Below are 25,987 nucleotides of genomic sequence, written 5' to 3' on the forward strand. Positions count from 1 at the left end.
GGTAGAGTGCTTGCTTAGCATGCATGAAGGCCTGGAGTCAATTCCTCAGTACCACATAAACAGAAAAAGCCGGAAGTGGCGCTGTGGCTCAAGTGGTAGAGTGCTAGCCTTGAGCACAGAGAGGCTCAGGGACGGTGCCTAGGCTTTGTGTTCAAGCCCCAGGACTGGCAAAAACAAAACAAAGCCCTACTCATCTCTAAATTCTGTAACATAGTCATAAAACTTGAATGAGAAGTAAACCACCTTTGGGGGGGGAAGGGGAAGAGGGAAAGTGGGAGAAAAACAAGGAAGGGGGTAACAAGGTTTGACAAGAAATGTACTCATTATCTTACATATGTAACTATCACCTTGATAATAAAATTAAATTTAAAAAACTAAACCACTTTTGACTTCCACCCTAAAATACTTGAAGGACCAGAATAAGCAGAAGAGATTAAGCATAATTTTACAGCTTTAGAGGATAAAGTTTGTGACCTGTTTCCTTAACAAGACACAGTTATACAAGGTTATAAAAAATTAAATTCTGTTGTATGTTTACCAAATTCCTCTAGAGCTTAAGACAAACAAACAGGCAGGGGGGTAAAGGAGTGATAGAAGGGATGAGGACATGTATTAGAATATCGTATGCATGTTAGGAAATTTCCCAATGACCTCTCATAAAACTAATACTAATTAAAAATAATAAAACTAGGGCTGGGAATATGGCCTAGTGGTAAAGTGCTTGCCTCGTATACATGAAAGCCCTGGGTTCGATTCCTCAGCACCACATATATACATAGAAAAAAGCTGGAAGTGGCGCTGTGGCTCAAGTGGCAGAGTGCTAGCCTTGAGCAAGAAGAAGCCAGGGACAGAGCCCAGGCCCTGAGTCCACGCCCCAGGACTGGCAACAAAAACAAAACAAAACAAAACAATAATGAAACTATTCGTATATAGTCCATCTGGTGCTGAATTAGGTGTATCTTAATGATGTTTCCAATGATGTATGGAGAAATATGATTCACCAGCCACCAACGTATTATCAAAAAGAAATGCTACTATCTAAACTAAAGATAGCTCTTCTCTTAGTTTAGCTTGAAAATTGAAAATACCAGAAGCTAAAGGCACAATATTTTATTCATAGCTCAGAGTAACGAACTATAAAAGCATTACTTACTTCCAATGTAACTGTCATTTCTCAAACCATCTGTTTCCAATCCTGATAGTTCTTTATTTTTTTAAAATATATTTGCTATAGTTGCTAATTTGCAATAGATACCATCATAAGAATAACCAAAATTAGATAAATGTGACAAAAGACTGACAAAGTGTTTCACATCCTTGAATTATACCAAGTCAAAAATGGGGTGTGGGAAGCGATGCAAAAGGAGGTTACTACAATGCTACTTATATTCTTCCAATAAAACCAGCAATGTATCCATATCAAAAGAGTTATCATCTCAGTTCCAATTTCTTCCCCTCAAGAACAATTTGAATCTCTTTGGCATCCAAAGTCTCATAGGTCAATAAAGCTTCTGCTAGATTCTTGTGCTCTTTTGCATGAGTTTTCAAGATATGCTTTGCTCTTTCATATGACTCCTAAAATAGAAAAACAGACATGTAAGAAGCAGAGAGGTAGGGGAAGCACAAACCATAGGCAATAAGTAAAAACTTGGGAACTTTGTAAAATCTACTGATTTATACTTATTAAAAAGCCCTGGGTTCCATTCCCCAGCACCACATATATAGAAAATGGCCAGAAGTGGCACTTGTGGCTCAAGTGGCAGAGTGCTAGCCTTGAGCAAAAGGAAGCCGGGGACAGTTCTCTGGCCCTGAGTCCAAGGCCCAGGACTGGCAAAAACAAACAAACAAAAACATTTATAAGCTTGGGTCTAGAGACAATTTGTGCATAAGAATGTGAATGTTTTTATTAAAGTATGACTAAGAAAAGGATTTAGACAATGTTTAAGATTCTTTGGCTTTCCTAAATATTTATTCTCTTTGCGGAAACTACTCTAAGGCACTTCAAGGGAATCGAAACTGGACTCTCGCCTGCCCATACTGCCTTCCCTAAGCTGTCTGAAGTGTTATTTGTTCCCTCTTGCCCTAGATACTTCCGTGTTCCCATTACCACTTCAAGATCATTATTAGTCTATTCAAATACTTTTTTTTTTGGTCTTTTTTTTTTATAATGAGGATTGAACCTATGCCAGGGCACTGCAGTTAAGAGGCAAGTACTTTGCCACTGAGCTATATCCTAGCCCCCTTACGGTCTTGTAGAATGCATTGAAGATCCAATCATTTGACTACTATGCTGTCCCAAACCCCTAGCCTTCAGCATCTAGCCAATACCCTAACACCTTTCTTCATTCCCTAAAGACTCAGCTTGTTCTTTCTCACACTTGAGATGGGTAACTTTAACATCCAGTGGATCACATAAGCAACCTTCCCACTAAGCTCCAGTCCCATGTATCTATTTCTTTTTTTCTTGCTTTTGTTTGCAGTGCTAGGGATTAAACTCAAGGCCTTGAACATACTAGGTACTCTCTACCACTGATGTATATCCCAGACCTAATGATCAATTTTTAAGCACCTGTTTAAATAATATGTCTAAAAATAAATATGCTCAGAAAAATATTACCCTCAGAAGGATTCTTATTTCTTGCTCAATGGCAGACTGAGTTTCAGGACTCAGTTTAGCTGTATCACTGTAGGTCATCACTCCAAGCTAAAACCAAAGGAAAGAAAGTAGCTAAATAAATCTCTGAAGTGACAAGAATTTTAACAAAGAAAAGTACTATCATATACATAAGAAATGAAATACCATGAGAGAGGAAAAGAAGAAACACAATATAAAAACATTTCTAAGGATAATTCTTCTGAAACTATAGACTAAATTCAAAGATTCCTTTTAAACGGAAAGCCCTGTGGCTCGTATCTGTAACCCTCGCTACTCAGGAGGCTGAGATCAGAGAATTAAATAAAGTTTCAACTCAGGTAATATCTACAAGACTCATTTCCAGTGAACAAGCAAAAAGCTGGGCTGGGAGACATGGCTCAAACCAGAGCACAAAGCTACCGAGTTGGAGCCCAGGTACTGTAGGGAAGGGGAAGGGAAGGGAAAGGAGAGGGGAAATCACTAAGGCAAAGAAATCTAACCATTCTTTCTGAAACTATACAAACTAAAATCAAAATATTTAAGTGTAAAAAGAGAACAAATTTAAATTATTTCAAGTTTGGTTCGGAGTGCCTTCTCAGAAAATTCCACCAATGATTCCAAATCTAGACAACTACAATTCACAAAGAATCAAAGGACCTCTAGGAGCGTAGTGTAGGGTGGGAATGTGAAATAAAGCTGAAGAAGCTTAAAAAGTAGGTTCTTTTATGCCACACAAGAAAGTTCAATAATTCAATTAGTTTTATCAGTTGTTAACTCATGATGTTATGGCTGGTGTCAGTAGCTCATTCTGAGCAGCTATAAGTGTTTTACTTTTGCTACTCAAAAGAGTGTATTACTGGATTGTTTACAATGAGCAGTTTCAAATGCATTGGAAATGACACAGGAGAAAGGTATACATCATAAATTACCAAGGGCAAGAGGGCTAGGGTGGAAGCAAGCCAGTACAACAGATGGAGTGGAACTGATTGGAATACAATATACACTATGTACAGATGTAACTAGGAAATATCTCCCCACGTAACTAATATAGCCAGCCTTAAAAAAAAAAGTACACAAACACACATGCACATACAGACAACTAGATCTCCAAAAAGGCTCAATTTATAAAATGTAACTATTACCTTTTCACTCATTCCAAATTTTGTAACCATCCGCTTAGCTATTTTTGTTGCATTATCAAAATCACTAGAAGCACCTAAAATTTAAAATAACAAGACAATTTAGTATTTGAAAATACTGCTAGATCAACACACAGAAGATTAAGACAAAAAAGCATTATCTAAAACTCAACCTGTTGTAATATGGTCAGTTCCAAATATAAGTTCCTCCGCTACTCTTCCTCCCATACTAACATCCATTTGTGCAAGCAGTTGGGCTCTAGTTTCATTCCATCTGTCATTCTCAGGCAACAATGACACCTAGACAATAGGATAATAAAAAAGCAAAAAAAGCATTCAAGCAAAGTTGTACAAATTTCATTAAAAATTAGAACTATCATTTATCTTTACCATAAACAGTACTTAATATGATGGTGGTGAAATCTGCCATCAAGTGACTAATGATAAAAAGAACAATTTTTTAAAACTTTACATTTTCTTTATACAGAAAAAGGACATGCTATAAGTAGGTGAATAATGGGATTGTTGTACATCCTGTTGCATTAAAAATATTTAAAAAGCCAGGGGCCAGTGCTCACGCCTGTACTCCTAGCTATTCAGGAGGCCAAGATCTGAGAATCATGGTTGGAAGCCAGCCCAGGCAGAAAACTCCATGAGGCTCTTATCGCTAATAAACTACTTGAAAGGGGCTGGGAATATGGCCTAGTGGCAAGAGTGCTTGCCTCATATACATGAGGCCCTGGGTTCGATTCCCCAGCACCACATATACAGAAAACGGCCAGAGGTGGCGCTGTGGCTCAAGTGGCAGAGTGCTAGCCTTGAGCAAAAGGAAGCCAGGGACACTGCTCAGGCCCTGAGTCCAAGACCCAGGACTGGCCGGAAAAAATAAAAAAATAAAAAAAATAAACTACTTGAAAAAGCTGGAAGTGGTGGTATGGTTCAAGTGGTAGCACATGCTCCTTGAGCAAAAAGCTCAGGGACAGAGCCAGGGGCAGTGTTCAGGCCCTGAGTTCAAGACCCAGGACTGGCATTAAAAAAAAAAAGTAAATCAAACACGACAAGACTCTGAGACTATGAACACAGCTCAATCGTAACACAAGACTCCGAGACTATGATCGTAGAGCACTTGCTGAGCACAAGCTAAGATAGGGTTGATTCACAGCACTGAGATCTACAAGAAACTCACATGTCCAAGTGTTGGCCCTCGTGGCATGATTGTAGCTTTGTTGATAGGCATTGCATCCTTTGTGTAGTATGCAATAATAGCATGACCAGATTCATGATACGCTGTAATAGTTTTGTTCTTATTATCAATTTCCACGCTTCTTCGTTCAGGTCCTAAAATAAACATTTAGGCAAACATATTAGAAGGGTATATTTAAATGCTTGAAGTAGAGGAACATGCATATAATTCAGTACCCTAAGAAGTCGAGAAAGGAGGATTACAAGTTCCAAGCCAGGATGGACTATGTAGTGAGACCCTGACTCAAAAAAGAGAAGGGAGAAAGGGAAGGAGGGAAGGATACGTCAATGAATCCATTCTCTTTTGCACATGCAATACCTAATTTGGGATGGATATAAAATGCAAAAGGTAAACAATAACCAAGGCTCTTCTTTTTTTGTCAGTTGTGGGGCTTGAACTCAGGGCCTGGGCACTGTCCCTGAGCTCTTTTACTCAAGGATAACACTCTACCATTTTTAGCCACAGATCTGCTTCTGGTTTTTGAGTGTTTAATTGTAGATAAGGGTCTCATGGGGACTTTCCTTCCCTGGCTGGCTTTGAACCACAATCCTCAGATCACAGACTAGGATTACAGGTGTCTGGCTCTACGGTTCCTTTTTTTTTTCTTGCCAGTCCTGGTGCTTGGACTCAGGGCCTGAGCACTGTCCCTGGCTTCTTTTTGCTCAAGGCTAGCACTCTGCCACTTGAACCACAGAGCCACTTCTGGCCTTTTCTATATATGTGATACTGAGGAATCAAACCCAGGGCTTCATGTATAGGAGGCAAGCACTCTTGCCACTAGGCCATATTCTGAGCCCCTCTCTGGTTCAAGTCATTCTTACAGTAATAATTTTATATTACTAATGCATAGACTAACAGTTTAAAAATAAGCAAAATTCAGTCTATAATAAAAATTGTAGCAGTTTAAAAACTGTAAAAACAATTGTTAATCTATCAAAAGGGAAAGCATAATTATTTTATTTCTAGAAAGTTACATAATTATTACTATAAAAAATTGCCATATTAATGGGAGTTACAATTAATCTGTTTCTAAACCAATCTAAGATTTTATAATCTAATTAGAATTAACCAACCTTTTCAGGAATATTGGACAAGAGGAAAAACATAAACACTCTATCACATTCACCAGTATAATCATATAAACATTTTTTTTTTCAGTGCTGGGGATCCAATTCTGGGTCTCAAACACTGTAGGCAAACACTCTATAACAGTGAACTACATACCCAGCCCATAAACCACTGAAGCCTTTTTAAGAGGCTAAATTTTAATGGTGTTTTCAAGTGTATATTTTGATGTTCCTATCACCTTTCTTTTCTTTTCTCATAAAACCATGGATGAAACTCAAGATCTTGCTCATGCTAGGCAAGCATTATATCACCCAACTATTCTACTGGGATTAAAAAAAAAAAATGTATAGGTACCAAGGCTTGAACTCAGGGCTTTGGGCTCTTGCTCAGCTAGTTTGCTCATAGCTAGCATGTGTTCGATCAAGTGATAGAACCCTCTACTGGAACCACACATCCAGTACAGCATTTTGCTGATTACTTTGAAGATGGGTTGGCTTACCTTGATCCTCTGATCTCAGTCTCCTAAGTAGCTAGAATTACAGATATGAGCCACCTATACCTGGCTCATACATACTTTTTACAACCTTTTCATGCAAGATAAAAAAGAAGTCTAAGCTTAGAAAAAAATAAATGTGCAACAAGAAAAAAATGAGCAGAGTAACAGTGACAAAAGGAGTCTTATAATGAAAAATCTTAGTTTATCGGCAATTACTAACTCATTACAAATTGGTGGCATTGTCTTATGAATCTTAAATATTCAAGACACTCAAGGGTTTTTTTTGGCCAGTCATGGGCCTTGGACTCAGGGCCTGAGCACTGTCCCTGGCTCCTTTTTGCTAAAGGATAGCACCCTGCCACTTGAGCCACAGTGCCACTTCTGGCCATTTTCTATATATGTGGTGCTGGGGAATCGAACCCAGGGCCTCATGTATACAAGGCAAGTACTTTTGCCACTAAGCCATATTCCCAGCCCAGACACTCAAGTTTTGAGTAAAATTATATTCAATACACAAAAAACCCTTAGCTATTTGAATAAATGTGAGCAGCAAAATAGAGGATTTATTCTCTAACATAATGTAAAAGACAAGAAAAACATACCCATAAGAATTTTATCTTTGGAAAACTCTAATTCCTTCATGGTAACCATTTCTTTGCCATCAACAGCTGCCTTTAATGCAGCTTGGTTCACCAGATTCTCCAATTCTGCTCCAGAAAACCCAACAGTACCTCGAGCTATGATTTCTGGGTCAACAGCTATATAAACAAGAAACACAGTATTAAAAGTCTAAAGCAGCCAAGAGAAGAGAAGTTGGGTATATTACGTGCCAATGATCTCGTCATTTGAGTGGTTAAAAAAAAAAAAAGGAGGGTACTAAGTTCCAGAACAGAACGAGGTATTAAAGCAAAGAATTCACATTTTAAAGGAAAAAAGGGACAAGGACACACTATTCTCAACTATAACTAGAAGTACTTGGAGCTACAATATAATTTACTGAATATATACCATTAAAATTACAACTGTGGAAAAAAAAATCACATAAGTTCTAAATTTAACTAACTTTCTCAAAACCAAAAAAAGTATTTAACATGGAATTAGTTAAAATATGAACTACAACTTATATTACGACCCTGACTACAAACTAAAAAAAGTCACATCCTAATTCCTGAATTTCATCTTGAAATATCTTGGAAATAGCAACTGTTCTGCTTTTATAGGAAAATAGTTTTAGGAACTGATTTGAGTTATACCTGAAAATACTAAAGTTTAAGAAATCTTTTCTATAAGTGTCATATTTTGCTTTCCTCTCAAAAGGGACTATTATTTTATTTACACTTGTATTAAAAAAATATGGACCCATACACTATAAATACACTGTGGAAAACCCCAAAAGTAACTTGACTTTGTGGTTAGGATGTAAAATGATAGAATTCCCTGGTTACACATTAATTACAGACTCTAAAAGTACATAAAAATGAGAATAGGAAGGAAAATGAACTGGTCTAAATGAAGCAAGGGCCACCAACAGTGTCAGTAGATCTAATATCTTTTTGTAGAGATAATAAGGTTTGTATTATCGAGTTAAAAGACTTACACTTGGGGCTGGGGATATGGCCTAGTGGCAAGAGTGCTTGCCTCGTATACATGAGGCCCTGGGTTCAATTCCCCAGCACCACATATACAGAAAACAGCCAGAAGTGGCGCTGTGGCTCAAGTGGCAGAGTGCTAGCCTTGAGCAAAAAGAAGCCAGGGACAGTGCTCAGGCCCTGAGTCCAAGCCCCAGGACTGGACAAAAAAAAAAAAGACTTACACTTATCAAACTTGATTTTATTCAGATACCATTTCAAAATTTCAGTTCGTCCTTTTACATCTGGCCTTGGAACTGTAACTTGCATGTCAAAACGACCTGGACGTATTAGGGCACTAAGAGAAATGTAAACAAAGAAAACATTAATTAGCTCACAAAACCTATTATGGGGAGACAATGTCAACTGTAGATAAGTAAGTATTCTGGGGCTGGGAATATGGCCTAATGGTAGAGTGCTTGGCTCATATACATGAAGAGCTGGGTTTGATTCTTCAGTACCATGTATTTAGAAAAAAACAGAAGTGGCACTGTAGCTCAGAGTAAAAATAAGCCAGGAACAGTGCTTAGGCCCTGAGTTCAAGTCTGGCAAGGACTGGCAAAAAAAAAAGGTATTTTGAACATAAATGAACATGATTAATTATAGTACTAATATTGCATGCCAATGATCTCATCATTTGAGTGGTGAAAAAGGAGACTCAGGGCCAGGAGGAGCTACATAACAAGGCTCCCTACTGATACCCTGTCTGAAAAGCCACCGCAAAGAAACAGGATACACAGATTAACAAAAGGTACAAGGAAAGCTCATTTAGATATATGTGCACACATCTACGATAGCATACAACTTTAGAAATATACGCAAGCAAGTTAGTGAAGGAACAAATAATTGTACACATACAATTAGAACTACATACCCACCTAGACTGCTATGTAGTATTAAACTGTGGACTACCAATAAAAAAAATTAAAAATTTCTATAATAAAAATAAAGTAACCTCTCAATAGTAATTTTCATGGAAGGCTAACTGTGCTGCAGCGAATCATATTCTTTTTTTTTTTTTTTTGGCCAGTCCTGGGCCTTGGACTCAGGGCCTGAGCACTGTCCCTGGCTTCTTCCAGCTCAAGTCTAGCACTCTGCCACTTGAGCCACAGCGCCGCTTCTGGCCATTTTCTGTATATGTGGTGCTGGGGAATCGAACCTAGGGCCTCGTGTATCCGAGGCAGGCACTCTTGCCACTAGGCTATATCCCCAGCCCCGAATCATATTCTTAAAACGGTTTCCGCCTAGAACTTTCGTGATATATAAAAAAAAAAAAGGATCCAGTTTTACTGAGAATTAACATAGTTCAAAGCGAATATCAGTAGTTTGTAATATATTCTGACTTGTACAAGCATCACATCTAACTTTTTTTTTTATTTTAATATTTTGCCAGTCCTGGGGCTTGGACTCAGGGCCTGAGCACTGTCCCTGGCTTCTTTTTGCTCACTCTGCCACTTGAGCCACAGCGCCACTTCTGGCCATTTTCTGTTTACGTGGTGCTGGGGAATGGAACCCAGGGCTTCATGTATATGAGGCAAGCACTCTTGCCACTAGGCCATATTTCCAGACCACACATCTAACTTTAGAATGTTGTCTCCCCTACAAAAAAATCCCACATACACTGGCCAAACCCACCACTCGTCACACAACTGCTAGTTGGATATACTTAAGTATGTCATAGAAATGGAACTGTACAAATGCACAATTTGGGGTAGGTTTATTCTCTAAGCACAACGTTATAGTATGGATGAGTACTTCACAATTTTGTCTTTTTTTCCTGGTCAGTCATGAGGCTTGAACTCGAGGACTGGGTGCTATCCCTGAGCTTTTCTACTCAAGGCTAACACTCTTATCACTTTGAACCAGAGCTACATTTCCAGTGGTTAATTGGAGATAAAAGTCTCATGGACTTTCCTGCATGGGCTGCTCTTGAACTTCAATTCTCATATCTCGGCCTTCTGAGCAGCTAGGATTATTATAGGCATGAGCCACCAGCAACCAGCCTTTGTCTTTTTTTTTTTTTAAAGCACACACAATTGTATCATGGCCTTGTACACACTAAGACCCTCTATCTCTCCAGCCACACCCAACCCTATAGTTTTCTTTTAATACTCACTTGTCTAATGCCTCTGGGAAGTTTGTAGCTCCTATAATGATTACTCCTTCATTGGGTTTAAAACTAGAGGGGGAAAATATTTTTTATATTTAATACATAGTACATACATATCAATCATCCATATAAAACTTTAACACTAACCAAGAAAACAGCCAAGAAAGTGGGTGAATATAACCAATTATATATGATCAGATACCTTCCTATCTGCTCAACTCATCTGGTATGTGTGAAGGTGCACATGTGCCATTTGCTGGTACTATGACTTGAGTGTGCAGGGCCTGAGAGCTGTCCCGAGCTTGCTTGCTCACTTGCTGGCATTCTCTCTCTCTCTCCCTCCCTTTTTTTTTTTTCAAGCCCCAGTCCTGGGGCTTGAACTCAGGGCCTGAGCACTGTCCCTGGCTTCTTTTTGTTCAAGGCTAGCACTCTGCCACTTGAGCCACAGTGCCACTTCTGGCCTTTTCTATATATATGATGCTGAGGAACTGAACCCAGGGCTTCAAGTATATGAGGAAAGCACTTTACCACTAGGCCATATTCCCAGCCCTTATTGCTTCTTTTATTGTAAACATAATGCAATAAATGAAAAAAATACATATATATATATATAACACAAACTTAAAGAGGAGCTGATATATCAAATAACAAATGATAGAAATGATAATGAGAGAAAACTTGGCTTGACTTCTTGCATAAGAGACAACTCTGTCGCCTATGCATAAAACATTCATAGTTATGAGATGTTACCCATTATTTTATAGCAACAATTTTCATAAGATAAAGTCTTGTATCAAATGCTGGAAGGTATCTGTTTAAAAAGTTTCTACAATAGAATAAATCCTAATTTTTTAAATATATCATATTCACAGACAAAAGACTCAATTACCCATCCATTTCAGCGAGAAGCTGGTTTATAGTCTGCCTTGAATATGGATGCATTGGAGACTCAATCCTCTTCCCACCAACAGAGTCTAGTTCATCAATAAATATAACACAAGGAGCATTTGCTTTTGCTTCCCCTAAGGAAATAGAAGAAATTCAAATAAATTCAAAGAAATCAACATTTTTAAAACAAAATCATCTAAGTATTAAAACTTATAAGACTATCAAAGGACAAAAATATTCACAGGGAGAAAATGCAAAAAAAGTCATGGGTTTATATACTAGTGCATATAATACTAGGATAGAATATACCAGCATCGTAGGTGGGTCTATACCAGATGATGTTATAAAGCAGAAACAACTGGCTACCCATTCCTTCTAACATATAGAAATACTTAAAACTAGATTTGAGGTTAATAACTCTTTCTTACATACTACAGAACTGATGGATAAAATGGAAAACCAAACTTTTCCACAGCCCCAAACCCATCTACCACTTCTACTAGCTCACGTGCTGATCACTAGACCACTGTATCACTTGCCAAGCGTGGGTGGCTCAGGCCTGTAATCCTTGCTACTCAGGAGGCTGAGTTCTGAGGATTGCGGTTTGAAGCCAGCCCAGGCAGAAAAGTTCCTGTGAGACTTATCACCAATTAACCACTCAAAAACCAGAAGTAGAGCTGTGGTTCAAAGTGGCAGAGCATTAGCCTTGAACAAGAGAGGCTCAGGGACAGCACCCAGACCCTGAATTCAAGCCTGACTAAGAAAAAGAGAGATGATTCACTCTATTTACACAGAATACAGCTTATTTTTAAGTTATATGTTATGCTAATTAAAACTAGAACTCTACAATGTTTATTTTAGCTACCAAATGCAATTAGTAAGGAAAGAATATGAAAGATTCTTCTCTAAAATTAGCAAAATCTAACATTGTAGAAATGCATATAAAAACATACTAAAAAGATTTCTGATACGGCTGGCTCCTACACCCACAAACATCTCATCAAATTCTGATCCAGAAGCATAATAAAAAGGAACATCAGCTTCTCCTGCAACAGCTCGAGCAAGAAGTGTCTTTCCTGTTCCAGGTGGTCCAACTAAAAGAATTCCTAAAAGAAAAAGTAAACAGGAATGACTGAAACTTAAAAACTGATTCCTTGACACGAGCCTATTAAATAATTATTAATTTATATAATGTTGAGGTTCAAGGGATAGCAATGATCAATATTTTCAAACACAACACTGTCTATACTAGCACTCATTTTAGGGTCTTGTCTACATCTAATTTTCATCTGCCATTCATTCATTCATTCATTCATTCATTTATTTATTGATGGTAGTCCTGGGACTGTCCTTGAACTCCTTTTTGATCAAGGCCAGTGCTCTACCACTTGAACCACAGTGCCACTTTTGGCTTTTTCTTTGATTAACTGAAGGTAAGTCTCACACAGACTTTCATGGCCAGATGGGCTCAGAACCTCGATCCTCAGATCTCACTCATCAGAGTCCCCACGATTACAGGTGTGAGCTACCAGCGCCTAGCTTCCAATTAAACATTTCTTACATATCAATAGCAAAGAGTAAGGCATTCCTTTAGGTAAAGGAATGTAAATTCATTTATAATTGATAAAATTCACATTAAAAGACAACTCAGGGGCTAGGAAAGTGACTTAGTGGTAGAGTGATTGCCTAGCATGCATGAAGCCCTGGGTTCAATTCCTTAGCACCACATGGATAGAAAAGGCCAGAAGTGGTGCTGTGGCTCAAGTGGTAGAGTGCTAGTCTTTGTTTTTTTTTGTTTTTTGTTTTTTTTTGGCCAGTCCTGGGCCTTGGACTCAGGGCCTGAGCACTGTCCCTGGCTTCTTCCCGCTCAAGGCTAGCACTCTGCCACCTGAGCCACAGCGCCCCTTCTGGTGCTGGGGAATCGAACCGAGAACTTCATGTGTAGGAGGCAAGCACTCTTGCCACTAGGCCATATCCCCAGCCCCTAGAGTGCTAGTCTTGAGCAAAAAGAAGCCAGGGACAGTGCTTAGGCCCTGAATTTAAGCCTCAGGACTGGCAAAAAAAGACAACCCAATATAATACATGAACATTAACTCCATGTTTTTCTATAAAAGACAAAAAAATTAAAACTATAGCAACAATAACAAAAACCAAGAGTGCCTTTGGACTACTTGAAATGGCCTCCAAAGGATCACAGGTTTCTTCTCAGCTGCTGGTGCCACTAGGTAAGACCTCACTGGAAGAGGTGCACCACAGGAGCCATGTTCTTCCCTGGTCCTGTGTACTGGCCTTGGTTCCCTTTCACCATGAGGTGAGCAGGATACCTTCATCATGACTGAAGGTACCTCGACACTCTCCCTTTCAATCTCCAGCAAGGAAGCCAAGAGACCATGGATTGGAACATGCGAAATCTTGAGTCAAAAAAACAACAAGACATAAAGAAACACACTGATTCTTTTCAACTTGGCAATTCCATTTCCAGAAATGCATTCTAAAGACGTAATCAAGAAAAGAAAGTGTGCTAGGAAGATAACTGTGCAATTTTGAAAAAGCAGACTAAAATAAAACACAGTCTGCATATATTGTTTGTTTTTTGCCAGTCCTGGGGCTTGAACTCTGGGCCTGAGCACTGTCCCTGGTTTCTTTTTGCTCAAGGCTAGCACTCTACCATGTGAGCCACAAAGCCACTTCTGGCTTTTTATGTGGTGCTGAGGAATCCAACTGCATACAAAGCAAGCACTCGACCGCTAAGCCATATCCCCAGCCTAGTCTGCATGTATTGAAATGTCATAAGATGCCATTATTTTAAACAACAAATTGGCAAAAAACTGCTTTTTGGGCTGGGGATATGGCCTAGTGGCAAGAGTGCTTGCCTCATATACATGAGGCCCTGGGTTCAATTCCCCAGCACCACATATATAGAAAACGGCCAGAAGTGGCGATGTGACTCAAGTGGCAGAGTGCTAGCCTTGAGCAAAAAGAAGCCAGGGACAGTGCTCAGGCCCTGAGTCCAAGCCCCAGGACTGGCAAAACAAAAAACCAAAAAAACAAAAAACTGCTTCTTGCAGAAATGATACTAGATACAAAGCACTGATTTTAAAAAGTGGTTGTAGAACATGTGAGAAAATGTAACCATGAAATTCCCTTCTGGGGCTGGGAACGTGGCTTAGTGGTAGAGTGCTTACCTAGCATACATAAAGCCCTGGGTTCAATTCCTCAGTACCACATAAACAGAAAAAAGCCAGGAGGCTGGGAATATGGCCTAGTGGTAAAGTGCTCACCTTGTATACATGAAGCCCTGGGTTTGATCCCCCAGCACCACATAGATAGAAAAAGCCAGAAGTGGCACTGTGGTGCCACTGTGGTGCTGAGCCAAAAGAAGCCAGGGGCAATGCTCAGGCCCTGAGTTCAAGCCCCAGGACTGGCAACAAAAACAAAACAAAACAAAAAAGAAAAGAAAGAAAAGAAAAAGAAAAAAGCCAGAAGTGAGTAGCGCTGTTGCTCAAGTGGTATAGTGCTAGCCTTGAATAAAAGAAACTCAGGGACAGTGGCTAAGCCCTGAGTTCAAGCCCCAGGACTGGCAAAAATAAAATGAGATAAGATAAATTCCCCTCTGTATAACTAATGTAAGCTAATTAAAAAAATAAAACTGGTTATAGAACTATTTTTGAAAATAGGAATTAAGAAACAGCTGGACATCAGCACACACACACACACACACACACACACACTCACTCACAGCAGCTTTGTCGCATTGAAATCTCATCTCTATCCAGGAGAAATACAAGGTGAGCCATTGTTACCTTGTTTCCTGGTAGCCATGTTAAAGAAGTATATAAATCATTTAATATTACCTTACCTAACCCTGGATATAATCCAGATAGAACAATTTCAACATTTACAAATATTTTGAGTCTCAGAAATGCGCTCATAGGAATTGGTGCCTCCCAGGTTGAGTGCCTCCATTGCTTGGTGGGTGGTGTGGGTACCACGTGGGACAGCACAGGGTCAGAGAACCCATGCCATGCAGTCAGGTAGATTTACCCAAACGCGGCACACACCCAAGTGCCTCCTGCCTGAGCCTGTCGGTGCCAGGAACTTGGGCTCTTTAGCCTTCCTTTTCCTCCCAGTAGTATCTGTACTTGAGAAAGAAGCTCTTCAAGCCAATTTATACCTCAGAAATATTTTATTAGCATAAATTAATTGTGCAAAGGAGTTTCATTGTGATATTCACACACACACACACACACACACACACACACACACACACACACACATCCACATATATAACACATTTTGGCTCTGGGGGCCAGGAAGACCTCTTGGCTCGTGAACAGGAAAACACCACTCACAGGTTGCTCTGCGGATAGGGACTTTGGATTGTCATGGCTCAGGGCCTGTGGCTGTCACACACATTTGACAACCATGGGGATTGTAGCCTAGCACTGAGACAGTGTGAGCACCACTTCTCAGCCCTGTGTGGTTCACCCCAGCTCCCGTTTGCTGTGCATTTTCCAGCACAGGCCAATCGTCCACGGGTATGTTCTGCATTCTGCCATGGAAGGAAGGGGTGTTTTCTGACAACATGACTCAGTTCACTGTCATTGTAGCATTTGTCAAGGCTGTGTGTCATCTGTGTCTGTGTGTGTTTGTGTGTCTGTTGCATGTGTTGCTAAGATACACGGGATAACGGTCCACTAGGAGTGCTGGGAATTAGTTGTTGGCTGGCTGGCAGGCTTATAGGAAGTGGCATCAAATAGTCCTCATTCTCCTCCTCCTCCTTTCCCCTTCCTCCCCCTCCTCTCCCCCCTCTGGGGTGGGAGCATCATCCCTTAGCTTTTTCCCTCAAGGCTGTTATTCTATCATTTGAGCTATGGCTCCACTTCTGGCTTTTAGGTGGTTAACTGGAAGTCCCAGTCTCTTGGGCTTTCTTGCCCAGGCTGGATTCACACCTCAGTTCTCAAATCTCAGCCTCTGGAGGATCTAGGATTTCAGGCGCCAGCTTTCCTCTGATGAGTTCCAGCTTAGACACAAGATATGGGAGAAGGGAAGGAAACGGTGGGAGACACAAACTCTTCATCATTTCTTTCTTTTACTTTCCCAAAGATACAATAAATTCCCTGAGTGGAAAGAAGCTTACACAGTTGTTGGCTGAACTGAAGAAAAGTAATCATTCACCATTAAGAAAGACTCTACTGTCATCTGAAAAATATTCCAGATCAGGAACTTTGGATAACTTTTTTTTTTTTTTTGCCAGTCCTGGGGCTTGGACTCAGGGCCTGAGCACTGTTCCTGGCTTCTTTTTGCTCAAGGCTAGCACTCTGCCACCTGAGCCACAGCGCCACTTCTGGCCATTTTCTATATATGTGGTGCTGGGGAATCGAACCCAGGGCCTCATGTATACAAGGCAAGCACTCTTGCCACTAGGCCATATCCCCAACCCCAACTTTGGATAACTTTAATTACAAGGTCTCCAAAGACACATTGTGAAATTTAGGTTCCTAGAAAAAGTGTGTTACTGAACTTTCAGAGAGGGAGAATTTGTAAAAATAAACAAATATTTGAGGATAAAAAAAAAAAAGAAAAAAAAAGAAACAGCTGGGTGCTGGTGGCTCATGCCTGTAATCTTAGCTACTCATGAGGCTTAGATCTTGAGGGTCACGGTCCACAACCAGCCTAAGCAGAAAAAGTATATGAGATTCTTTTTTTTTTTTTTTTGCCAGTCCTGGGGCTTGCACTCAGGGCCTGAGCACTGCCCCTGGCTTCTTTCTGCTCAAGGCTAGCACTCTACCACTTGAGCCACAGCGCCACTTCCGGCTTTTTTCTATATATGTGGTGCTGAGGAATCGAACCCAGGGCTTCATGTATACGAGGCAAGCACTTTCCCACTAGGCCATATTCCCAGCCCTGTGAGATTCTTGTACCCAATTAACAACTGAAAACTAGAATTGGAGCTGTAGCTCGAATGGTAAAGAGCACTACCCTTGAGCAAAAAAAGCTCAGGGAACACCAGCACAAAAAAAGAAAAGAAATCTTAGATGGGTGCTGATAACTCACTGTAATCTACCTACTCAGGAGGCTGAGATATGAGAATCATGGCTCAAAGCCAACCTAGGGAAGAAAGTGTAACAGCTAACAAACTAACAAAACAAAAACAAAGAAACAGAAATAGTAGAGCTATGGCTCAAGTGGCTCAGGGACAGTGCCCAAGCCTTGAGTTCAAGCCCCAGGACCGGCACAAAAATAAAAGAATGAAATGTTAATCTTACTCTAAAATGTAATGAAATAAAATTAATACAATGACATCAAATCATGATAAAAGGGAAAATATCTTACCTTTTGGGAGTTTACCGCCAAGTGCAGTAAATTTTTGGGGATTTTTCAAGAACTCAACAACCTCCTGTAATTCTTGTTTAGCTTCCTCCACCTGAAGTGACAGAATTTACTAAATGACTTTTAAATAATGTTGATTAGATTTGGCTAATCAAGATTTCCTCTTTGTAACTCATAATTTTTAATTTGGATAGGGAATTAACTGGGCCTTAACTTTATTACCAAGAAGTACATAAAAACATTCTCTTTTTCAACATACAAGGTTTTCTCCTAACCCTTACTTCCAATTATACGGTCTCCTGATCCTACCAAACCTAAGCAAAACTTAATATATCCATGTTGGAAATACCATAGTGGCACCCTTTGGGTGCAAATAACACACATCAAAAAAAAAAAAAAAAGGAATAAAAGAAGAAGAAAAGAAAGATTGAATAATGGAGAAAGTAAAAAGCCCAGTTTGGAGGAAAGGGAGGTAGAGAGACTAGGGAGAAAGGGCAAATAGAGCATAAGTAAAGATGAATATGGTCAGGTAGTTTATTTGCATGGAAGAAAATAGAACAATGAAACTTGTTGAAACTGTTTTAACAAGGAGAAGGGGGGGGGGGTATGGCCTAGGAGTAAAGTGCTCCCTTCATATACATGAAGCCGTGGGTTTGATCCCCCAGCACCACATATCCAAAAAGGCCAGAAGTGGCGCTGTGGCTCAAGTGGCAGAGTGCTAGCCTTGAGCAAAAAGAAGCCAGGGGCAGTGCTCAGGCCCAGTTCAAGCCCCAGGACTGGAAAAAAAAAAAAGAAGGGGGAGTGGGTTGGGGAGAGTGACCGGTTAGGCTGAGCAGACACACTATGTATATGGGTAGAAATGTCACAGTAAAACTCCCCTTGTACAACTGATATACATTAAGAATAGTAGGACTACAAGAACAATGAAATCTCTCCCCATATAACCAATGTGTGATAATTTTTAAAAAGCCAGGAATTCAGTGGCTCACACCTATAATTCTATCTACTAAGGAGGCTGAAACCTAAACAATAGAGGTTCAAAGTCAACGCAGGCAGAAAAGTCTTTGAAACTCCACCTTTAATTAACTAGCAAATTACCAGACTGGAGGCACAGTTCAAGTGGCAGAACACCAGCAGGGAACAAGAAAGTCAAGTGAAAATATGAGGTCCTTAGTTCAAGCCATGATACCCATACTACCACCCAAAAAAAAAAAAAAAAAAAAAAAAGAATATAGGGTTAAGGGAATCCAGCTAATAAAGTTATAAACAATCTTCATTAATATTCTTGAGGCAGATATATATAAAGATATGCCTACATATTCTGAAATTTGAGGCAAGAGATGATTCCTTCAATTTCTTTTAAGAACGTACAAAACTGGGCTGAGAATATGGCCTAGTGGTAGAGTGCTTGCCTCGTATACATAAAACCCTGGGTTCAATTCCTCAGCACCACAAAAAGCTAGAAGTGGCACGGTGGCTCAAGTGGCAGAGTGCTAGCCTTGAGCAAAAAGAAGCCAGGGACAGTGCTCAGGCTCTGAGTCCAAGGCCCAGGACTGGCAACAAAAAAAGAGCTTTGTGTCTACTTTAAATGTGATGTCTCCTTTCCTAACGTTTAGTCATCGCTTATCGTTAGTTTTTTTTGTTTTATTGACTTCTATCACTTATGGATTCATTGTTATATCTCCATACAGGTTAACACTATATTCCAATCAATTTCATCCCATCTATCACATTCCTTGAACCCTTTCTTCTAAGTGTCTCCAACAGATTTCCTGATTCCACCTTAATAGTTGTAAACCGTCTAGTATTCGATCTCGACAACACTCAATCTTGTTTATCCTCCTGGGCACAACCTCCCCTACTATCTGCTGGTTCGCACTTGCCTATAGAGCCTCTCTTTTCTTCTATCTCCCTAGTGATCCTTAACTTTTGTTGAGTTTCTCAGTGCTGCTCTCATGAATATTTCTGCTGTTACAGTTATTCATCTTCTTTTGCCATTCTCCCCTTTCCTTCTTTTTAGTAGTATATAGGTTGATTCATGTTCTATGCTTAACCATCTAAGTAATTATGTTTATGGATATTTATATTTATTAGCATGTTTTTACTTTTGTACTCAGAGATCCCATTATCCCCAAATGTATCTATTCATAAGGAACTTTATACATTGCAGGAAAAAGAGAAGAATGACTTAACAGGCCATAGCTTAAATGCAGGTTCAGTTCAAAGTGGGTACTTGTTTTGTGTGTGGTGGTGGAATTGGGAGTTTGAATGCTTGCTAGGTATGTTTTCAGTCTTTCTTTAGTTATTTTGGGGAGAAAGTCTTTTGAGTTTTTGTCCTGCCAACCTTGAAGGCAATCCTGCTTTTTACACCTCTCATACCTAGGATAACAGGACTGTACCATCACAACCAGATTACTAGTTGAGGTGGAGTCTTGCTAAGTTTTTATCCAAGCTGGACTCTTTGTGATCCTCCATATCTCTACCTGTAAAGTGGCTGGGTTACGGGAGAGTAAACTACCATTTCCTCCCCAAACAGGCACCCTGACATGAGACAAAAAGTGGAGGGTAGGGGCTGGGGATATAGCCTAGTGGCAAGAGTGCCTGCCTCAGATACACGAGGCCCTAGGTTCGATTCCCCAGCACCACATATACAGAAAACGGCCAGAAGCGGCGCTGTGGCTCAAGTGGCGGAGTGCTAGCCTTGAGCGGGAAGAAGCCAGGGACAGTGCTCAGGCCCTGAGTTCAAGGCCCAGGACTGGCCAAAAGAAAAAAAAAAAAAGTGGAGGGCAATCCACACCAACAATTCAAACTGCACATAATCACTATACTTGAGCCACGCCTTCAAACCAAAACCCTGGTATTTTGAATTCTAGCCTAGACCTTTCTCAGTGTCCCAAAATGATATATGCAGGTACACACTCAGTACTTGTAATATCTTCTGACAGCATCACAACTGCATTTTCAATCCTTACTCCCAATAGGTTTGACACCTCAAATGACTTATTTGAACCCTCAGAAAGTGACAACTCCATTCTTCTAAGTTGCATTGATTTTGTTTTTTCTTGAGGTAGGTTCTACCTCTGTGTGCTATGCGGGCCTGGGCCTCTCAATCCTCTGCCTCAGCTTCTGCAGTGCCAGGGTTGCAAGGTGTGTCACCACTACTAACAAAGATCAGCTCATCATTCATTCTTCTTTTTCGTATTCTAAATTTTACTCAGGAATTCCTGTTGTCTCTACCCCTAAAACATGGATTCAGAATCTGTTTCACCAAGTCCAGTGCAGCAATGTTGGTCAAACCCAACATTATCCCTTACTTGAACTTTTTAAATAATCTGTTAATATATATCATTCATACTACACAACAGAGTAGGTAAAACTATTAGTATTATTACTTATCTGTGTATGTGTGCACATGCCCGTGGGCGCTCATGCCCACTTGCATATGTGTGTAGGTCCTGGGCCTAAACACAGGGCTTAGGAACTGTCTGAACTTTTTTGTTTAATAAAGGCTAGTGCACTCTACCATTTGAGCGACAGTTCCACTTGCAGCTTTCTCTGGTTAATTAAACATAAAACAGTCTCACAGACTTTCCTGGAATTTTCTTCCCAGTCTGGCCTCCAATCATGATCATAAGATCTCAGACTTGGGGCTGGGAATACGGCCTAGTGGCAAGAGAGCTCGCCTCGTATACAGGAAGCCCTGGGTTCGATTCCTCAGCACCACATATATAGAAAAGGCCAGAAGTGGTGCTGTGAGTCAAGTGGCAGAGTGCTAGTCTTGAGACAAAAAAAAAAAGCCAGGGACAGTGCTCAGGCCCTAAGTTCAAGGCCGAGGACTGGCAAAAAAATAAAAAATAAAAAAAAAGATCTCAGCCTTCTGAGTAGCTAGGATTACAGGTGTGAGCACCACTACCTGGCATTTTTATTTTTAACTAATATGATTCCATTATACTCTTAAAAAAAAACAAACCCTAACTTAAAATTACAATCCTTTTTGGAGCAAGTCTTATCAGGATACATTTTATATGCCTTGTACAACTAAAGTTTGCAAATAAAAGCCATTATAACCCTCTGGAAGAACTTTGACTTATTCTGATTTTCCCCACAAGTACTTTTATCATCCATTAATGCACTCCTTCTTTCAGTGGAAGTGATAGGAAAGTTCATTAGGAAGTAAACTTTTATTTATTTATTTATTTATTGCTAGTCCTGGGCCTTGGACTCAGGGCCTGAGCACTGTCCCTGGCTTCTTTTTGCTCAAGGCTAGCACTCTGCCACTTGAGCCACAGCGCCACTTCTGGCCATTTTCTATATATGTAGTGCTGGGGAATCAAACCCAGGGCTTCATGTATACAAGGCAAGCGCTCTTGCCACTAGGCCATATTCCCAGCCTCGGAAGTAAACTTTTAATAAAAACTCAAAGTGGGGAGGGAGGGTCATCTCTGGGGACAGAATGACCATTATTCTTATTCAAGTTTTTATTGAAGTGTAAGAGGCCTAGAGCAGTAAATACCTCCCCAGATCAGTCCTCCACGGGCAAGTAAGTGTTCCAAGGATGGGAAAAGTGTACTAAACTTGATTTGATCTCGAGCACGTTTACTGGCCCGGGTGGGATCGGAACTACTCACTAATCCCCCTTAGGTTGGGATGATGTTTATCCTTAATCCTTAAGTTGGTAGAGTACACAAAAATATATGTCCTGTAATATTCCATGACTTTGGTGTGTCAGTAAACTGGCTGGAAAGTGTAATTATAAAGTTTTCTATCAAAAGACCTTATTGGGTTTCTTTTGCCATTTCTTAATTGCTACCTACCATTCCCCACTTCAGTGCTTAAAATTCTGAAGTCTTTTGGGGAACAGAAAGTTGAAGCCATGAAGTGGTGCAGTGGCTCAAGTGGTAGAGCACTAGCCTTGAGCATAAAGAAGCTCAAGGACAACATGCAGGCCCTGAGTTCAAGCCCCAAGACTGGCAAAAAAAAAAAAAAGAAAGCTAAAAGCTGAAGTAGTCTTTGGCTACTTCCTGCTGGTGGGGCTCAGATCTAGTCACCCATTAATACTCTTATTTTATTATGTACAACATCATTTAATTCCTGCTTTGAGAATTTATTTATTTATTTATTAACTTTTTGCCAGTCCTGGGCCTTGGACTCGGGGCCTGAGCACTATCCCTGGCTTCCTCAAGGCTAGCACTCTGCCACTTGAGCCACAGCGCCACTTCTGGCTGTTTTCTGTATATGTGGTGCTGGGGAATCGAACCCAGGGCCTCATGTATACGAGGCAAGCTCTCTTGCCACTAGGCCATATCCCCAGCCCCCTGCTTTGAGAATTTAAACTCCAGGTTGGGAATGTGGCTTAGTGGTAGAGTGCTTACATGAAGTATACATGAAGCCCTGGGTTCAATTCCACAGTACCACATAAACAGAAAAAGCCCTAAGTGGTGCTGTGACTCAAGTGGTAGAACTCTAGCCTTGGAGAGGCTCAGGGATAAAGCCCAGGCCCTGACTTGAAGGGCCAGGACTGGCAAAAACAAAATGAAACAAACAAAAAAATAATTTAAACTCCAAGAGAGCAGGAATTTGTTTCTATCACAGCATCTTAAACAGGGTAGTTATAGACACTATTAAGTATTATATTCATCCATTAGCTATATTCATTAAACTAGCATTTATCATAACCATGGAAGAAATATATATTGTCTATATGTTTCACTTATTTATTTGTGTCAATTAGTCATGGGCTTGAATTCAGAGCCTGGAAACTGTCACTGAGCTTGTTTGTTCAAGGCTAGAGCTTTACCACTTTGAGCTAAGGGGCCTCTTCTAGTTTTCTGGTGGTTAATTGGAGAGACTTTCCTGTTGGGCTGGCTTGGCTTTGAGCCACGATCCTCAGATCTCAGCCTCCTGAGTAGCTAGGATTATAGGCGTGAGCCACTGGTGCCAGGCCTGTGTATTTGTTTTATTTTATTTTATTTATTCTATATATGTGGTGCTGGGGAACTGAACCCAGGTCTTCATGTATATGAGTCAAGCACTCTTGCCAGTTGGCCATATTCCCAGCCCCTGTGTATATGTTTTAAATAGTAGAGTTATAAGATCAATATGAGGAATCAATAAAGATATGTTATTTACTGATTACTATGTGTCAAGTACATGTATTTATTATTTGTGAGAATCTACAGGAAGTTCAAGGTCACATAGCCAATAACGTAAAAAATGAATTTGAAACCTTATCCTATTTGACTTTTTTTTCTTTGTAGTACAGGAGTTCGAGCTCAGGACTTTGCACTTGGTAAGCAGGCACTGTACCACTTGTGCAATGTTCCAAGTCTACTTGACTTCTAAGACCTGAGTCATTTTGCTATAAAATGATGCTGCTCCATCACAAACTAATACTAACCTCTACCACGAAGTAAGATTTGATCTACTGTTACCATTTACTCTAAAACCCTGAAATTTCCAGTATTTCTAAGAAGATAGAATACCTAATTTAGAACCTTACACTCAAATGTTGACTTTATTACTAGATTATCCATTAGATAATGTACAAAGAAGACAAAGAAAACTTACTCCTTTAACATGCTCAAAGGTGACATTTTTCATCTGGACAGGATCTACTCCAGAATCAAGCCCTGTGGTTGTCCGGAAGCGAACTAAAGAAAATAGATAATAATATTTTGTAGATTAATAAAACTCCAACTGGAACCTTATTTATATATGTAAGAAAGAAAAGAGAAATTAAAATTAAAAGCAAAAAATAAAGTTAAAAAAAAAAGTCTTTGGCTGGGAATATGGCCTAGTGGTAAAGTTCTTGCCTCACATACATGAAACCATGGGTTCAATTCCTGAGTACTACATATATAGAAAAAGCCAGAAGTGGTGCTGTGGCTCAAGAGGTAAAGTGCTAGCCTAGAGCAAAAAGAAGCCAGGGACAGTGCTCAGGCCCTGAGTTCAAGGACTGGCAAAAAAAAAAGTCTTGTCTGAGGGTGATGCTGCTTTGGAAGAGAGGGGCCAGACAAATGGAGAGAAGAATGGAGAGTGAATATGGACATAATAGTGCATAAACATATGTGAAAACATACCTAGGAACCAAGGTGTTGGGTGGAATTGGGATAGAGGGGAAGGGAGAATGATGGAAGAAGCACACTAATTTATACACAAAAATTGACAGGTTGAATTGAAACCCCTTTGTACAACTATCTACATATAATTTAAAAGATAATTAACTTTTATTTTTTGTACAAAAGGTTTAACATATCAACAACATGTAAGAGGCCACTAAGGTAATTCTAGAATAGACACTAAAATTTAGCTTACTATTTTTTAAAGACAATATATCTTTTTTTTTTTTTTTTTTGGCCAGTCCTGGGGCTTCGACTCAGGGCCTGAGCACTGTCCCTGGCTTCTTTTTGCTCAAGGCTAGCACTCTGCCACTTGAGCCACAGCTCCGCTTCTGGCCGTTTTCTGTATATGTGGTGCTGGGGAATTGAACCCAGGGCCTCATGTATACGAGGCAAGCACTCTTGCCACTAGGCCATATCCCCAGCCCCAAGACAATATATCTTTAGACCTGCAAACTGAGAAAAATATTGGAGTCATTTCAACTTTATCTTTGGAAAAGACTATTTTCCTTTTTTTTGCTATTATAAAATTCTTCTGTATAGTTTAAAAATTCGATTATTAAACAGGTATAATTTTTCTAAAAACCTGGGAAACTGTAGCCACTACTAGAAATGAAAAGCTTCACTAGGGTTTGAGTATGTAGGAGCTGCCTTAATGCATTGTTTCCGTGCTGGGAGGCTGGTCTGCAGTGTGGACGTGCTAGCAAGGGCAGGCAATGGAGTGGTGCTTCTGAAGGGCTGCAGATCCTGAACTAGTTCTCACAAGAGGACTGTTCTAACAAGAACCAGTCCAGCACCTCTCCAGCTGCCCTTAACTTTGTCTCACCATGTGACCTCTCCCTCTTGCACGCACTCCCCCTGTGATGCAATATATCATGAGGTCCTCACCAGGGACCATGGGCACCTACACTACACTGTCAGTCTATAAACAATAGTCTCTTTCTCTACTACTTAGACTAGCCATGAAAAGAAAAAAATTAACAAGACAAGGCATAGCTGCAGCAGCACCAAAGGAGCCACTGACCAGCTGTGGGCGTAGAGCGGGGGCAGCAAGATCCATTCAGCAACAATGTGAGTGTAGGTGGGAACCTCAGAGGATAGATACAATTCAGAGAAAAAGAACATGGCCCAGAAAAATAATAAACATACAGAACAGTTGATTTCTCTGAGCTCCTGAAGGGGTAAGTACATGACGGAAAGTACAAGGACTTTTTAAAGGGTAACATTAAGAAGGAGCCATTTAAAGCTGGCTTTATTGCATTTCACACATACAGATGTCAATGGGGCAACAGACAAGAACCACTCAGCCTTCATGACCTTCCTATTTCT

The 25,987-nt window shown here is 40.1% G+C and overlaps 1 protein-coding gene across 3 annotated transcripts in view; it reads right to left on the minus strand.

The window, feature by feature from the left end:
- Positions 1-1,095: 1,095 nt before the first annotated feature.
- The window catches only part of Yme1l1 (YME1 like 1 ATPase), a 44,022-nt gene continuing 19,130 nt past the window's right edge, over positions 1,096-25,987 (minus strand). For all 3 annotated transcript variants that reach the window (XM_048367938.1, XM_048367937.1, XM_048367936.1), the window contains exons 8-19: positions 24,108-24,190; positions 17,544-17,634; positions 12,161-12,313; positions 11,209-11,341; positions 10,326-10,388; positions 8,395-8,507; positions 7,184-7,339; positions 4,961-5,112; positions 3,948-4,074; positions 3,778-3,851; positions 2,618-2,704; positions 1,096-1,575 (exon numbers count right to left, since the gene is read on the minus strand). In XM_048367938.1, the coding sequence (XP_048223895.1) occupies positions 1,432-1,575; positions 2,618-2,704; positions 3,778-3,851; positions 3,948-4,074; positions 4,961-5,112; positions 7,184-7,339; positions 8,395-8,507; positions 10,326-10,388; positions 11,209-11,341; positions 12,161-12,313; positions 17,544-17,634; positions 24,108-24,190 (1,376 nt within the window). In that variant the 3' untranslated portion in view covers positions 1,096-1,431. The remainder of the gene's footprint in view (positions 1,576-2,617; positions 2,705-3,777; positions 3,852-3,947; positions 4,075-4,960; positions 5,113-7,183; positions 7,340-8,394; positions 8,508-10,325; positions 10,389-11,208; positions 11,342-12,160; positions 12,314-17,543; positions 17,635-24,107; positions 24,191-25,987) is intronic.

The sequence above is a fragment of the Perognathus longimembris genome, chromosome 18 (genome assembly GCF_023159225.1).
Source record: "Perognathus longimembris pacificus isolate PPM17 chromosome 18, ASM2315922v1, whole genome shotgun sequence".
NCBI classification, from domain to species: Eukaryota; Metazoa; Chordata; class Mammalia; order Rodentia; family Heteromyidae; genus Perognathus; species Perognathus longimembris.